This window comes from Rhinopithecus bieti, unplaced genomic scaffold (genome assembly GCF_001698545.2).
Source record: "Rhinopithecus bieti isolate Rb0 unplaced genomic scaffold, ASM169854v2 scaffold_5313, whole genome shotgun sequence".
NCBI lineage: Eukaryota > Metazoa > Chordata > Mammalia > Primates > Cercopithecidae > Rhinopithecus > Rhinopithecus bieti.
In genome coordinates this window covers 417,465-433,656 of record NW_016804705.1, presented here as the reverse complement: position 1 = coordinate 433,656, position 16,192 = coordinate 417,465, and the positions used below count along the sequence as shown (strand labels likewise).

The following is a 16,192-nucleotide window of genomic DNA, read 5'->3' as shown; positions in this document are numbered from 1 at the left end:
GGAAAGTAGGCTAGAATACCATTTTCTCCTCTCTGGGTTTTCCCAGTCATTGTGTTATTGCTCTGGTACATTTCCTTCATTCACATTAAGAAAAAAAGAAGAAAGGAATGGGAAAGTAGGAAATGTTTTATTACCAAATAGAAGAAATTAGTTACTATGGAAATTATCTTTACATGACTTTTATTCTTAATCAGAAATCCTTCCATTAGGAATCGAAGACTTGTGGCTGTCGGCTATTCAGAGTACATTAGAAAATCAGCCGATGTTCACAGCCTTCACACCCTTCCGTGGTGCCATGACAGGTAGACAAGGGAACCTTGATCCGCAGGTTGGTGCTTGTCAAGTGAAGCTAGGATGCCTTTCAGAGGAATTTAAATTGGGTCAGGTTTTATCATTTATTGCTTTCTCTTTGATACACTCCCAGAGTGTTATAATTAGAGATACAGGGAAGAGAATTAGCCTGAAAAAATAAACACTCATAGACAAACTCTACACATAAGATATGAAGCATTTTTTTAATTTTTTCTTGACATATAGACACACATTTATATGACTTCCTTGTCCCTTTCAGACATATACTAGAAAGGCAGAATTGCCCACTGAAGTTGTTCTAAAGAGGAATTTGCTGGAGGCTCCCTATAGGGTGTCACAACAGCCAGCTGCTTACGTGGAAGGACTTCAGGGATTCCTTCCCTCAATGAGAGCATCCAAGTCCTTAAAATTCCTGAAGGACAAGATATTTTGAAACTGAGAAGCCATGACTATTTTTTGAAGACAGTCTTTTATGCTCTTAAACAAATTCGATAACATGCTGAAGTTGGAAAATGCTGACATGTTTTAGATCTTATGTAACAAAATGGGGACATTTCCATTTTCCATCTTTGCCTGCTTGATAGGCTTTCCATTGAATGCGAAGTCCATGAAATCATTTTGCTTTCTCATAGATAGTATATGCTAAGAGACAGTTTTTTTTTTTTTTTTTTTTTTTTTTTTTTTTTTTGTGTTTGGGGGAGGGGCGGGGGGTTCTGTTAACTTCTCATTCTAAGCTTTGGGAGTTCTCATGCTGACATCACCCTATCAAGATGTCGTCTTAGTTTCTGTATTTACACCAGGCTGTAAACTAATAATGATGCTATAAAATACTACCCCTGCAGGAGAGTGGTTGATTTCTAAAGGGTTAGGATCGAAGCTTCAATCTGCTCAGATTCTTTCACTCAGAGTTGTTACCCAAAGTTCAGGACTACCAGAGAGGAAGGGCAAATGGAGTACTTAAGACAGAATAAGCTTTTGTCCTGGTTGTTTAATCTGCTGGATTTCTTTTTTATTATTTTTATTTTATTTTATTATTTACTTATTTATTTTCTGAGACAGAGTCTCACTCTGTCGCCCAGACTGGAGTGCAGTGGTGTGATCTTGGCTGACTGCAACCTCCACCTCCCGGGATCAAGCAATTCTGCCTCAGCCTCCTGAGTAGCTGGGACTACAGGCATGTGCCACCCTGCCTAGCTAATTTTTTTGTATTTTTAGTAGAGATGGGGTTTCACCATATTGGCCAGGCTGGAACCTGCTGGACTTTCTTCACGCCTGTCCCAGTGGAGTCAGTGTTGAGACATAGCATTGCCTGTGGATAGCTCGTGTGTACACTTCTGGTCTACTAACTCATGCAGAAATACAGCCCTCAGACCTGGATATACCCTCCTGAGCCTCCTTTAATTCTTCCGTGGCTTCAGTTAAAAACACTGACCCCTTTTCTGCCATCTGCTCATCTTCCCTTTTCTTTCCCCAACCCACTATCCATTCTTTTCTAATTGTCTCTTGTAGAATTATATACTAAATCATAATTCTTGGGGTCACAGAAAAAATAAACCCTGCAGATACTAGTTTCACTAAAGGTGAATTGAATCTGTGGTCAGGAAGTGATAATTATGACTCTCCCCTGCTACCCAGTATCTAAAATTCCACCGTCCAATCTACTCACCTTTAGTACCTTCAAATAAACCATAGTGCCTTTCAGGTTCACTTTATAAAGTGTACCGAAAACGCTATATCTGCAGGAGCTGACTTTAATCCTTTCTTGTGAGGAGGCAAGGACTCTGAAAGACTTCTGCTGATTTTCACGCCCATCCATTTAATCAGTAATAATGCACCTTTGGAGAAGTAATAAAGTGACATCTTAGTTTTCACACATGCAAAATGGGAATAGTAACATAACATAGTTTTGAGGCTTTATTCATTTAGAGTAATAAAGTAAAGTTACTGTCCCAGTCTTGGTAAAGGGTGAATATTGGTTTATGCATTTGCTTTTTTCCCTTGTTGGGTTTTATGCTTTGAGAACAATACACGTTTCCAGTTCCTCCTGTGGCTTCCCATTTTACAGGAAAGTGGTGTGCAAATGGCAGTTAATATTTATGGAATAATATCATCTAATTAATATGAAACTCAGTAAATGAAGATGACTGGTGGGCTGGCCCCAGCCACTGTGGACTTGGCAATTGTATATCTTTCAGAACAGAAGCACCTGGGAGAAGCCTGATGACTATTACAGGCATGAACAGCGATGTGTGATTAAAGTTAAGTGCTAGCAAGAGAATCCAAGATTTTTGTTTTATGCTGAGCTTGTGCTGTGATTTGATCCTAGTTAGAGTCAGGACAAGGGCAGCACAAATGAAAGACTGAAGGAATTTATTGACTGAGGAGATGTAATCTATAGATTTATGGCAAGATGGATGCAACTTGATTTATGGAGGAAAACTGAACATGCCCCTCAATGGCATTAGGTTCCAAATAATAGGACACCCAGAATCCTTCGTAAAGACTGCTAAGTTTCTCTGCTCAAGTCTGGGCTGGCTGTCAAACCGTGTAAATCATGGTGACTCATGCCATGTCTTGCTCAAAGATAAAATCAAAACAAGCAAAAATATAAGACAATAAATAAGCAGCATGCAGATGTGACATATAACAATAGAGGTAATTCGAGTTTTGTGGAAACGAGAGCTTGTAGGTCATCGTAGTTTGATGCTCATCAAGTAAAGTTTAGAGCCCTGTATGCATCTCTTTTCAAGGTGGCCCAGGAAGGAAACAGCCCTTCTGTCAATTTTATTTGGCTAGTTAATGATATAGACATGGAGGTATGGAAGTATAAACCATGGGAGAAGCCTTTTTTTTTCTTTTTTTTTTTTTAACTGCCCTGATCTTAACAGTGTTAATGCCGTGAGAATATAGCCTCTGACTGGCTGAATGATTTCTTCCTAAGGTCTAATCCTTAAAGAGTCTAGGAGTATCTTTTAAAGGGAGGTTCTGGGTTATCTTAGACAAAATAAACAAAAAACAAAACAAACAAACAAAACACCAAACAAACAAAAAAATCAAAACTCAAATAAAAGCACTTAAAAATTCGCTTACCTAAAATTCTTGCCCAGCCCTGTACTTTTGCTAAAATACTTAGTATTTTAAGGATTTTAAGTGCTTTATTTGAGGGTTTTTTTTTTTTTTTGTTTTTTTTTATTTTGTTTTTTTTTCTTGTTTGTTTGTTTGTTTGTTTTGGCCTAAGATAACCCAAAACCTACCTGCCACTTTTTCTTATGTCTCAAAACCACATGTTCATTGTGTTCTAGGCTCCTTGGCTGTGCTATTTAAGACAGGTGGTCTTTCTCCAACTATACCTTGAGGTGTGTAACTTTTTCATGAGAGAGATGTTACCTCTCATGCTCCCTAACTTATCCGTCTCCCCTCTCCTTGTGGAAAGAGTAGTGGGGTATGCAACTCTCACTCTGGAAATTGAATGTTCTCTGTGCTATCAAACTCTCTCATTTTCTTTACTTACTCAGAGGAATAAATGAATAACAATTTCTTAAAATGTTATTCATGCAAAACTGTTGGTTATGTTAAAAGAAAAAGGAATTAAAAGAATTAAATCTGTTGAATGAATTTGGAATAGAAATGGTGGAAGATATGAGATCCACAGAAGGTAGACGTAGGCTTTAGAAGTGATAGTGTATCATGGGGTCCAGAGATTGAAAATTTGGACTAAAGGGTTTAATCTGGTTCTCAGTCCTTCTTTATTAGGTCACTTTGCTTTTAAAATTGTGCATTCATTTTATCATTTAAAAATAGAGGAATTTCTGGTTTCTTAGACAAAATGGAAGGATCTGCTAACAGAGGGTTCATGATCTCTAATGCTGAGAGTCAATAGAAGCTGAATAGTAGTCAGGCACTTTAGAGCAGGCCCATTAACCCAAACACTCACTGCAGTCTCATGGTTGACCCATTTGCCTCGATGTGTGTACCTACTTGACTCCTGTTGATTTGCATTTGTGACTCTGGGCCCATAGCATGTAAAATACATCTATGTTCTTAGTACAGTCTCTGGCTGGGACTTTGGGGCCCTAGTCCCACAGTACACTTTTTTTAAACATTGTAACAATCATGGACCTATGTCTAGCTTGGGTGGAAAGTTAACTCCAAAGAGATATTGTCTTTACAAGGCAGACTGATGTGTAAATCTCAGTGACATGATGCAGATAAATCTTGGAGCAGGAAGTTGTGAATGGTCGGGCACCAAGGAGATGCCAAAGAGGTGATGTATTTCAACTGAATGCAGTGTAACAAGAATGTCAAAATCAACAGCAAAAAGAAAATGTGGATTAATCTATATTTAGATCATTTCTGAGTCTTCATTTATTTTTACTGGTTTATTGATACCATAGGACTTATGCTACTTATTAATCCATTGAATTATGTCTGACTTCTCCAACTCCTAAGTTGTAAACTCTTGGAAAACAGATTTCCTGCTTTTATTATTTCCCATTCTCTTTTTTTTCCACATCTCATCCTCTCACTTCACACAGAATAAAACACATCAAGATAATACGTGCTTAGAGCAATGAGTACTTGAATAAGTTTTCATCTCTCACCCAGCTGCTTCTTTTCCTTTACTAGAAAAGAGTGGAATTCTGTGAAACGTTTTCTCTCTCGTTTTAGGATTTAGAACGAGGCAGCGCCATGTCCTCATGGAATCTACAGGACCTGCAGGACATTGCCCTCATTTGGTGGAGTCTGTTCCTTGTGAGGATCCAACATGCTACCGATGGCTGGCATCAGAAGGGATCTGTTTCCCTGATCATGGAAAATGTGGCCTGGGACATCGCATTCTGAAGGCCATCTGCCAGAATGACCACGGTATGACCCAGTGACCCATTAGAGGTGTTAGGATGTTAAGTATCAGACAAATAACACATGGCCACCCTTCAATAGATCATCCTTATGAGGAAGAGAAGCACAGCCTTTTTTATCATTGAATATTTATGTTTACATCAAGTGACACATTGCTGCAAAGTAAGATGCCATGACTTAATATGGGGCCACGTACTCCACGACAGAACACTATTTGATTGTACCTAAATGCAGTACAGCAAACCTAGAGATTTCTCAAGAGTTTTTAATTTGTCAAAAAAAAAAAAACAATAGAAAACAAATCTCTTGGATAGTGTTCAACTTATCAATACAAAACAAGTAAAGGCCAATGTATAACATGCCTTTATATATTATAAACAAACACCACCTTGTTAAGAATCCAGGACTGAAACATCCTTCAAGTTTAAAAAACAACCAAACAAGACTAACTAAGTGGCTTTTTATTTATATAACATTAGAGTGGAGTCAGCTATAGACACAATACTAACATTTCCAAAGAACTGTTTTTAAATACAAGTTGTCATGATTTACAAAACTATTAACAATGATGTCTTTCCTCGATCAGCCAGCACCTGGTAGGTTGTTTGAAATGAAAGGTGATTCAGAAAACATGTAAGTCATGTGGAAATAAGAAAAGTGACATGTTAAACCTTGATCCAAAACTTTAAAAAACTTCAGTGCCTTGGAAGAATATCATGTATATTTATTAATCAGCTCTACCATGAGAAGCCCCATTTATAATGCTCATGATATGTGGGATGAAGTGTTTTGAACTTATGCAGCTAAGTAATCCATAGAACAGAAGGAAATCACAAAATAGATTCAGAATGGATAATAGCATCCACACAGAGTTGATATATATTACAAAGCGTTTCCTTCCTTTTTTCTTTCTCTCTCTCCCTGCCTCTCTTCATCCTTTCTTCATTCCTTCCTTCCTTCTTTATTTTCAATCATTAGCATAATTACACAGGTATAGATTTTGTCAGGTGATATAATTGGTTACCTGTGGAAACCAAGTGATTGTTTAATTAGAGGGCAACAACAGATTGTATTAGCTACAGCAGAGTGTTAAAACTAATAGCAACTCCTATTTTATAATAATAAATTAACATATAATTTTTGAATTATGGTAACATATGTGCAGTTTAGTAACAGATCACTTTTGTATTCCTTTTGTTTGTGTGATATTGTGTTTTATAATAAGACGTATTTTTTTTTGCTCTTTGTCCCTGGCTTCTTATCACAGAGCTCCTAAAACCCCGGTAATTTCCTGAGATACAGGGGTGCTAGGAGAATCTTTTGTTTTAATAGTCGGTCTTTGATCCTGGTTCCTGACACAGCTCTTAAATCTCTTGAAATTTCCTCAGTGCGAGGCCTGCCTTACTCTAATGAAGTGATGCTTGGTGAGCTTCTGGATGGGGGATGATCACCAGAAAGACCAAACCATGATTAGAAGCTTAGGGATTTCAGTTCACCCACTGGAAAGAAGAGAGGGTCTGGAGATTGGGTTAATCATTGGTCCTACTTACATAAATACCTCTGAACTATGAGGTACAGAGAGCTTCTGGGCTGCTGGAAACATGGCAGTGCTGAGAGGGTAGCAGATCCCAGCAAGGGTATGGAAGCCCCACACTCTGTCCTCCATACCTTGTCCTGTTTATTTATTTATTTATTTATTTATTTATTTATTTATTTTTGTGAGACAGAGTCTCGCTCTGTGGCCCAGGCTGGAGTGCAGTGGCCGGATCTCAGCTCACTACAAGCTCCGCCTCCCGGGTTTACGCCATTCTCTAGCCTCAGCCTCCCGAGTAGCTGGGACTACAGGCGCCCGCCTGTTTATCTTTTCCTCATGAATCTCTTATGGCTTTTCATGTATATTCTTTGTAATATCTTTTATGATAAACCAATAAATATAAAATGTTTCCATGAGTTCTGTAATATATCCTAGGAAATTATAGGACCTGAGGAAGGAGTTGTGGGAACCCCGATGTATAACCATGGGTCAGAAGCACTGGCGACAGTCTGGGACTTGTGATGGGCATCTGAAGTGAGGGGCAGTCTTGCGGGACTGAACCCATAACCTATGGGATCCAATGCTAACTCCAAATAGATAGTGTTAGAGTTGAGGGAAATTGTAGGATGTCCAAGTGGTGTTGGAGAATTGTGTGGTTACAGAAGTGTTCTGTGTTGAGTTTGGAGGAAGAAGTGAAGTATGGAAGTTTAAAACATGAGTTGTAGAGCTAGACAGGTTGCAGTTTCAACTCTGCTACTCCCCTGCTAGGTGATCTCAGGAAATTTATTTAACTTGGAAGCATCCTTTCTTTCAGCTGACTAGTGGGGTAATAAAACCCCCCTCTCACTCTTAAGACTGTGAGAGTTAAATTAGTTATATAACAATGATTAATGAAGTGGCAATGATTTTTTGAATGGCATATGACCATTCAAAAAAGCCATAAACGTATTTTATGTATATTTTAAAGTACAATTATTATTCTACCCTGTCCTGAAGAATTGGTCAAAGAGCATTCTTTTAAAAAATGAAAATAATAAGGAGGATTAGAATAACCAAAACTACTTCTTCCTCCCCAATTCCAGCTAAGGAAACAGGAAGATCACTGGTTTGGTTGGAACCCAGTGATAAATGACTCTCTTGCCTTGTTATCTCACAACAGGTATTAGAGGGTTGTCATGATATCTCTGTCCACTTGGCTAGGAACTTCTTTCAATCATCACCTTTACTATTTTACAGCAGTTTTAGAGCTTTCTTGCTTATTCCTGTGAAATGACTAATTTTCAGCTTTTGACCTACACTCTGAACTTACGTGTGCAGAAGAGGGAATTAATATTTGTTCATATCAGCTCCATGAAGTCTTTGTGGTTTTTAAATACCTGAATGATTCTCTCATCGTTTGTGGGGCAATGACCATGGTTATGGTTATGGGAACATATTTGGCCTCCCGGTGGCTGAAGCTGTCTTTTGTTCTGTGTGAAACTGAAAATGTGGTCTGGTTAACAGTTTTTGTGATTCAGCTTCAGTGTGAATCTGGGTGATTGATGATATAAGTTTAGTAGAGAAGTGCTCCTGTTTGACTCCTACATATTATCAGGGTCTTTCCATAACTACAGGAGTTGACAGAACAGTTGACATTAATTTAAATGAATGGAGAAAGACAGGTTTGAGATATACAGTGTCCTTTGATCTCCTTTTTTTTTTTTTTTTGTAACATTTGATATTTTTCCCCCATCACTCTTGGTTTATTAATTGCTTCATAGACACTTTCTTTCAGAATTTATTTTGAATTTAACAGATGAGACCAAAAGAAATTATTTTTGATTTTTTAAAAAAACACGTACATTAGATCTACTCAGACTTGAGGCCTACTGTAATTTCTAAGGGTAACTTGGCTTATTTACCATTTTTAGGCTTTTACGTATGATCTCCTTCCAGATATCCTGCATATAGGTGTTTAGAAAGGAATATTCAGCATCCCTATGTCATATTCAAATTGTGGAACCATGAGATTTCTTCATAAGCGTGATCAAGATTCTGTAGGACTCTTGATAGTGTCTTGTTGGGTGTCCTTGTTAGCTGCTAGGAAGACATACTGCTCTTCCCCGGAAGTTTGTTTAGACCATTAGCTTACAAACTTCAAAAATTTATAATCTATGTCACATTGAAACCAGGGAGTATTTGGAAATAGCAATTTTTGATGTGCCTAAACTTTGTGGATTAGTTTAAGAGTGTGGCCTACTTTGGGTTATCTTAGATTCGAGTAGTCATCTCTAAATTCTACAGCTATCTCTGCTTTGTTGCGTTCTCTTCTTTGACTTATTGGCAATACTATCAGTGCCACTGAAGCTCCTATTTCTCCCTCAAGCCTGTAATTATAGTAAACAATATGTTAGTCAGTAATATTTATTTTCAGGAGGAAAATTGCATAATAGATTGTGTAAATGAGTGTTCTTATTTGGAATCTGATTTCTGAGTCTCTGATTGGTGGAATAGCTTTGATTTCTGTCCTCTGCACATCTTATCATTGTATGGGGTCAATAGACATTTACGGAGAGTAGAATATGCATGGATTATTCTTGTCTCATTGACAAGGAAGTTTTCTCATTTCAAAGTAGGCACTTGAAATGTAAATGGAGTGAGATTCAAAAATGCAAGCCCAACATATTTCTCCCTTAGAATATCAGATTTACTCACTGCATTTTAAATATCAATTCTCAAACATATAACTGATTCGTTATTGCCAGGTTTCACTGGCGATTGATGAAAGTTTACCAAGTGACATCTTCAAAAGCAAGTTAGAAAAACCCCCATCATGCCAGGGGAGTGGACAGTGTTCCCAGTGGCTGGCAAGTGACTACTATGTACATCTTTCCATGTATCATCTATGTAAATCTTTGCGTTTGTGTGTCCACAATGCAAAGTGGGCAGAAGACTCCACGGGGTCGTTGGATAAACACCTGTCTGCCTGCTGGAGCAGTCAGACCTGGAACACTCACCACCTGCTTTGCCCCATAATTTGCCAAATAGGCTATCTTGAAAAAAAAAAAAAAAAAAAAAAGTGTGTGTATGTTTCCGCAAACATCTTCATTCAGGGATAATGCAACATACAATCTGCACTTCTGGAAGGTAAATGCCCACACTGGTGAAGAGTGTAATAGATCACAGAAAACGAAGTTCACATGTTGATAGGTACATGGAGTTAGAGTTCTGCAGTGTTGCCAAAAACACTCCCTTGCATACAAGGTTTTTTATTTTCACAGTTGCACTATACCTTTTCCATGCAAATATTTTTCTTAAGCAGTGTATATATTTGCACAGCACGATGAATGATTTTGCATCATTAAAGTGGCTTTGCTTTTATTTCAAGGGTATTTTCTAGGAGTCCTTGCCTTAAATCATTGGCCTTGAACACTCCAGGAATGTTACCTTTAATCTTGGCTAAAATGGCATGTACTTGTAAGCTCTAACACTGTAAGTACCTTTTCAAGGAGGACTTCAACTAGTGGAAAGTGTTAGAATAATCATTTACCTAAGTTGGAGCAAACATTTTAAAAATGGTTTTAAATCTATGATTGGAGTTGAAAGTTTTGTTTTGTTTGTTTGTGTCATTTTTAGATCTCAAAGATGTTCTTTGGATTACCTGTGAGAATAATGTCAGACTCCATTCAAATAAAAATCATTTTTTGGAATATTTTGCGATTCACCAGAATTCTAAAGAGAACTTTTGTGTTGACTTTATTTTTAAACCCTTCGATTATGCTGTATCTCGTGTTGTTAACAAATGCTGCTTTACTTCTGCTCTGTGTGTTTTTGCTTTTGCTTATAAAATGTTCTAAATGCTATTTCAGTACAATATTTATTTTCTTGTATTTTAGGATGAAAGAAGAATAGATTATTCATCAGATATTTCTTTTTCACCTAAGTATATTCCTGCAGTGAATCAACCTATTAAAGAGATGCTACAAAATTAGACGCACCCCTGAGGATATGTAGGCTCTAAAATAAAGTTAAAATGTGGATTTTCTAAAAGTTTTGAGAAATGGCAACTTGGTTAAAATAAGTGTGCAGTTTATTAAGATGTGCATTTTGGAAGGATAATAGTAATTGGATATCTCTTTTCTTTTTTAAGAAAGTAACTATCATTTTCTCTTATACTATCAATTTTTTATTTGTGTAGGAAAAACTCCCACTTACCTTTATATAAGGATGGGAATCTTATCTTGCCAACTTCTTGCCACCTGTTTGGAAGAATTGAAGAATGGTAGAATAAACATGGGCATGCATTTGTATTAGCAATGCAAATTCAGAGAAATGGCCTTTTGGAATAGTCAGAAGTAGTGGGTTGTAGCACACACTGTTGTTTCCTGCCCAGATCCCCTTGGCCATTTCCCATTTCTGTGGATGTCAGCCTGAAATTCCAGCTGATATCACCTACATCTTTTTGTCTAAGAAATGTCTCTGTCCACTGCAGCCTTCCTAGGGAATTGGCAACCCCAGGGAGCAGTCTTCAACTATTGATTGAGAGTTGTTGATACACACCCAGTTTCTTTCTTCTTGGTTGGAATAGCCTGGAGATGTATGTTTGAAGCTGTTTCCTTATTGATTACCTACTCTTTACCAGGCTCCTCCCTTTCCTGCCTCACTTCCCTACTCTTTGACTGGCTCCCTGGCGTGGCTTCCCAATAAGTACTTGTATGGTAATCTTTGTCACAGATTTTCATTATGACACAGCTCATACTAAGACAAAGATGCTTGGAAAGATATTTAGTCAGTCCATTCCTATAGGAGATACAAAATCCAATTCAAATCATACCATGTTGATGATAGTTTTTTAAAGAATTACCTTTCAAAGCAGAAATGATACAGCATCTCATGAGAGATCATTCAATATTTTGAACAACCCTCAGTCTTTATTCATTATTTGCCGTTATTCAAAGGGCTTCAATATACTGTTTCTGTTCTCCCTATGAAAACATAAAAAATATTGAATTCCATTTATTTTCTAGTTAGGCAATATGGGTAACATACATCATCATCTTGAGTCTTGTTTTTCAACTATTGAGTCATGTATGACTCTGGAGGGGGACTAGGTTATTCTTATTTTCGTTATGTAGTTGATTCCAGATTGTATTGGAATAGTTCTGAAAAAGAAAAAGATAAACAGACCTCTACTGGGTGTTAAAGTAATTACTTGTATAGGAAAATTGGGTCTGAAATGTTGGGGAAACATGGTGCTCTATCTTGTTTCTTCTAGATCGGTGGTTCTAAAACTAGTGGGCATCAGAATCACCTGGTGGGCTTGTAAAACCACATGTTTCCAGCCCCTACCCCAGAGTTTCTGATTCAGTAGGGCTGGAATAGGGCTCAGGAACTTGTATTTCTCGCAGGTTCCCAGGTGATGCTGGTGTTGATCCAGGGACCAGACTTTGAAAAACACAGTTGTAAGCCAACGAAGGACAATGGGCAGCTTCATAATGTTAGCATATAACGGAGAAGTAGGCTACAGCATGTCTTACAAGGCATGTGTTACACTTAGTTAGAATCAAGAGTAGTATTGGGCGAGGCGTGGTGGCTCACACCTGTAATTCCAGCACTTTGGGAGGCCGAGGTGGGCAGATCACTTGAGGTCAGGAGATCGATACCATCCTGGACAATATGGTGAAGCCCCATCTCTACTAAAGATATAAAAATTAGCTGAGCATGGCGGCACGTGCCTGTAATCCCAGCTACTCAGGAGACTGAGGCCCGAGAATCGGTTGAACCTGGGAGGCGGAGGTTGCAGTGAGCCGAGATAGCACTATTGCACTCCAGCCTGGCCACAAAGCTAGACTCCGTCTCAAAAAAAAAAGTAGTAGTATTGGTCCTAATCTTTTTTCTTGTTTCCTGCCGAAGAAGTTATTCTTGAAATTCTTGAAATATTCCAGAAGCAAGCAGTGAGTAATTTTTTTTTTTTTTTTTTTTTTTTTTTTTTTTTTTTTTTTTTTACTTCTTTATTGTTACCTATGAATTACTAAATGATCAAATAGTGGAAAGCAATAGTGTTCTCTTGCAGGAACAGAAGACATGTAATATGTGAGATGAGTTATTTAGGTTTAGAGGAGAGAATTTTCATTTCAGCAAGCTGTCTTTTGCAGACCACCAACTGGTAGCAGTTTGGTGTCAGTGTCTTTACCTAAGGAAATGTGGTGATGACAAATACGTTGTATTAAATTTTGAAGTGAACCTGACATTGCAGTTGAAAGTGCCAATAAGATCAGGCTGTGCTGTTCATGCTACAGGAATCAGACTGCAAGGGAGATTAAATTAGAAAGTTTCTGTAGCCAAGTTCCTCGTTCCCTTTCATTTAGTTGTCTTGCAGTGAAATTAAAGATGAAACTAATAATGTTTTGCAATGAGGAAATCCAAAAGAGAAAAATAGAGATTCATTCTAATCAGAGTTTCCCCATCCACGTTTGACGTGAAGGTGGGAGTAGATGTAAACTGGTGAATCAATTTAAATGCTAAAGAGAGAGGAACTGCAATGCGGGTTTAAATATATTTACTGTATGTTGTCTTGATAAACAGGCATTGTATTTTGAATTACTTCCACTTTCTACCCTGCTGCATACGTAGACATTGCAAGATAGCTTTTGTCTTTTTTCTCCTTTAAAAAGGGGCCTAAATAAATGACTGTTCCTGTCACTACTCCACCAATATTTCACAATCAGACTAAATGTAATCTGTTTTTTCCAGACTTTAATATTTAGAAATAGCTTAGAATAAATTGCTTCCTGAGTTGTACCTGTGTCTCTCATAGGAGTGCTGTCTCCTTTTTCTGTCTCTTCGGAAATTCTTATTAGGCAATTGACTTTCTGTTCCCATTCGGTATGATTCAAGAAGCAAAATGAGTCCTAGATTGTACTGATATTTCAAAATGTAGCTCATGTGATTAAATGGTCAACCGAACCTTTCAGTGAGAATTAATATGAGATTGTCACCTTTGCTATCCTTTTCATCTTCTCTCCAGACATGTCCTAAGTTTTTCTATTCCCTATTGTATTCCGCTGTAATGTCAATAACAGGGATTAGTTGTAGCATTAGTCACAGGGACACAGTTTTGTTTTCACTTTCTGAAATGTATTTTAAAGTGGTATTTTGCTGTTTCATAGGACCCTTGGCTCATTACTTTTGACACATTTACCGGTTTTCCCTCTATGTAGACACAAAAAACGTAACGAACATGGATAAAACACTTCTCCATTATGATTGAGAAATTTACACTGGTGGTATGACCAATATGGCTAGATAAGGAAAAGTAATCAGAGGTTTACACATTCTGTACCTATTCAAATGCTTTCAGGAAATATAGTGATCGAAAAGCCCTCATAGAAAGCCCCTCCCACCCCATGCAAAATCAATATTTTTGTTTTACTTAATCTTATAATCAAATACTTTTTGAAATACTAAATTAATATATACATATATTTTAACTGATTCATGAATCAAGAATTCATAGTGTGTAACCTTTTGTGCTCTGAAATGCCATAGCTCATAATCAGCTTCTTTACCTCTGTTACCTCTATGGTATTCTGCTTCCACAGTCACAGTCATGTTGTTCCCCTGCCTGAGATGCTTATCCTCCTCTTCCTCCTTTGGCTAATTCTTATTTATCCTTTAAGAACTTGAATTGGTGTCCTTCAGGAAACATTTTCTTCACTCCCACTCCAACTATTTTATGCTGGTCTAGAATCTCAAGTGAATATTATGTTTGTCACCTGCCCAAGATTATTTGTCACAGCCATTCATGGTAATTTTCTTTCCTTTATAGGTTATTGGTTCAGAAATGGGTAACGTTGAATTTGTTTAGGTCAACAAGATATGAGAAGAGGGACTTGAACAAGGAAGAGGGACTTGAACTGTTGTTTTAATTGCTGCCGTGATCCAACTTATTATAACAGGATATGTAGCTTCAGGATAAAGGCATTACTGTGTACAGTAGGTCACAGATGGAAAGATACTCTGGGTCCTGGAAGATATTGTTGAGCCACTGAATCCATAGTGTGAGCACTGGCTGTTATGTGAGACAATCTATTTCCTTACTGTTAGAGCCAGTTTCTATCAGAGTAGGTACCAGTTGCTTCAGAAATCATTATAATTGATGGACTGCTCATCATTTGTGTTTTCATAACAGTTCGTGATTCAGTTATCAATACCTTTATTATGTTAAAATTATCTGTTTATTTCTCTGTTTCTGCCATTTGACTCAGCTTCTCAAGGGCACATACCTTGACTCATTTATCATTTTATTCTTGGCATGATACCAGAGTGTCTGGTATATTAAGGTACACTTAATGTTTATAGAACTTGAAAGAGTTATTTCAATTGATTCACACAATAGCCCAATTGGAAATTATTGTTATTTTTTATTCCAAATTTACTGATGGGGAAATTGTAGGCAGAGATGTTGATGGTTTAAAGTCACTTAACTAGTAATTTCTGATACCAGAAGTTTGAACTCCAGTTATAGGACTCCAAACCAGTGCTTGTTCTACTTTATGAATGTTGGTGAATGCATGTCACCTGTACCAGCTACATCGATGCTGCCCTGTACCAGACTATGCAATAACTTTCAATAGTTAAGATGTTATTTTTTGGTAAAGTCCAACTTGGCCTGAGATTTATTCTCAATGCAGCACTAGAGGCACTTGTGCCAACTCACTGGGCTAGGCTCATGAAACCTATTCCTAACCATACACTAAGCATATTGCCTTTTGTTTCCCTAGTGTGAGCTAAGAGCAAGAGAGATGAAAACATAAAGCCCACACACATTTCCCTCTGGCACAAAGTGAATTTAAGTTAGATATATAGTACATACTTGTCTGGTTTTCCCTGCAACTGTAATTCTAATCTTGATCATATTCAGACAGCTAAGCAGCGTAGAATTTATTCATCAGAATGGATTGGGAGGACAGAGAAGCAGAGTCTCTGAAAAAGGAGATATGTGAAATCACAAAGAAGATAGGAGACAGCTCTTTAGGGATAAACAGCTTTTCACTCCTTCGTCATAGAGATATTCCTGGAGGAGGATGATAGCGGAACTGCTAATGACACCGTATTGAGAAGTTTGAGAAAGTTTAGTAAAAAGCAAGCAAAATTCAAGACACCAAAGTGGTCTTTAATATTACATCAGAGTTCATTAAATATACTTAAATAAGGATTCATTGAGAAGGAAAGGTAGTTATTTCTGTGTTGTTCCAGAGGGCAAACAGGTACAAATAAAAAGATGACAGATGTTGGCCTAACATGAGAATACATGTTCCATTTTAGCTGCCTAGCAATGGTGAGTAATGAGCTCAGTACCACCAGAGGCATACTCACAGAGGCTGGGACCAGCACTTAGGGTTTCTGCAGGGGAATCTCCTCACTGTTCTGCAAGTGAGGTTAGCTCTGTGGACCATCTGCTGCCATTTTGGACAGGACAGTTTTGTATTTTTCCTTGTTGTCCTG

The 16,192-nt window shown here is 37.6% G+C and overlaps 1 protein-coding gene across 1 annotated transcript in view; it reads left to right on the top strand.

The window, feature by feature from the left end:
- The window catches only part of THSD7B (thrombospondin type 1 domain containing 7B), a gene marked incomplete at its 3' end in the record, with an annotated part of 522,306 nt that overhangs the window by 107,475 nt on the left and 398,639 nt on the right, over positions 1–16,192 (top strand). Inside the window, exon 5 of the mRNA XM_017870201.1 lies at positions 4,981–5,178. Coding sequence (XP_017725690.1) covers positions 4,981–5,178 — 198 coding nt within the window. The remainder of the gene's footprint in view (positions 1–4,980; positions 5,179–16,192) is intronic.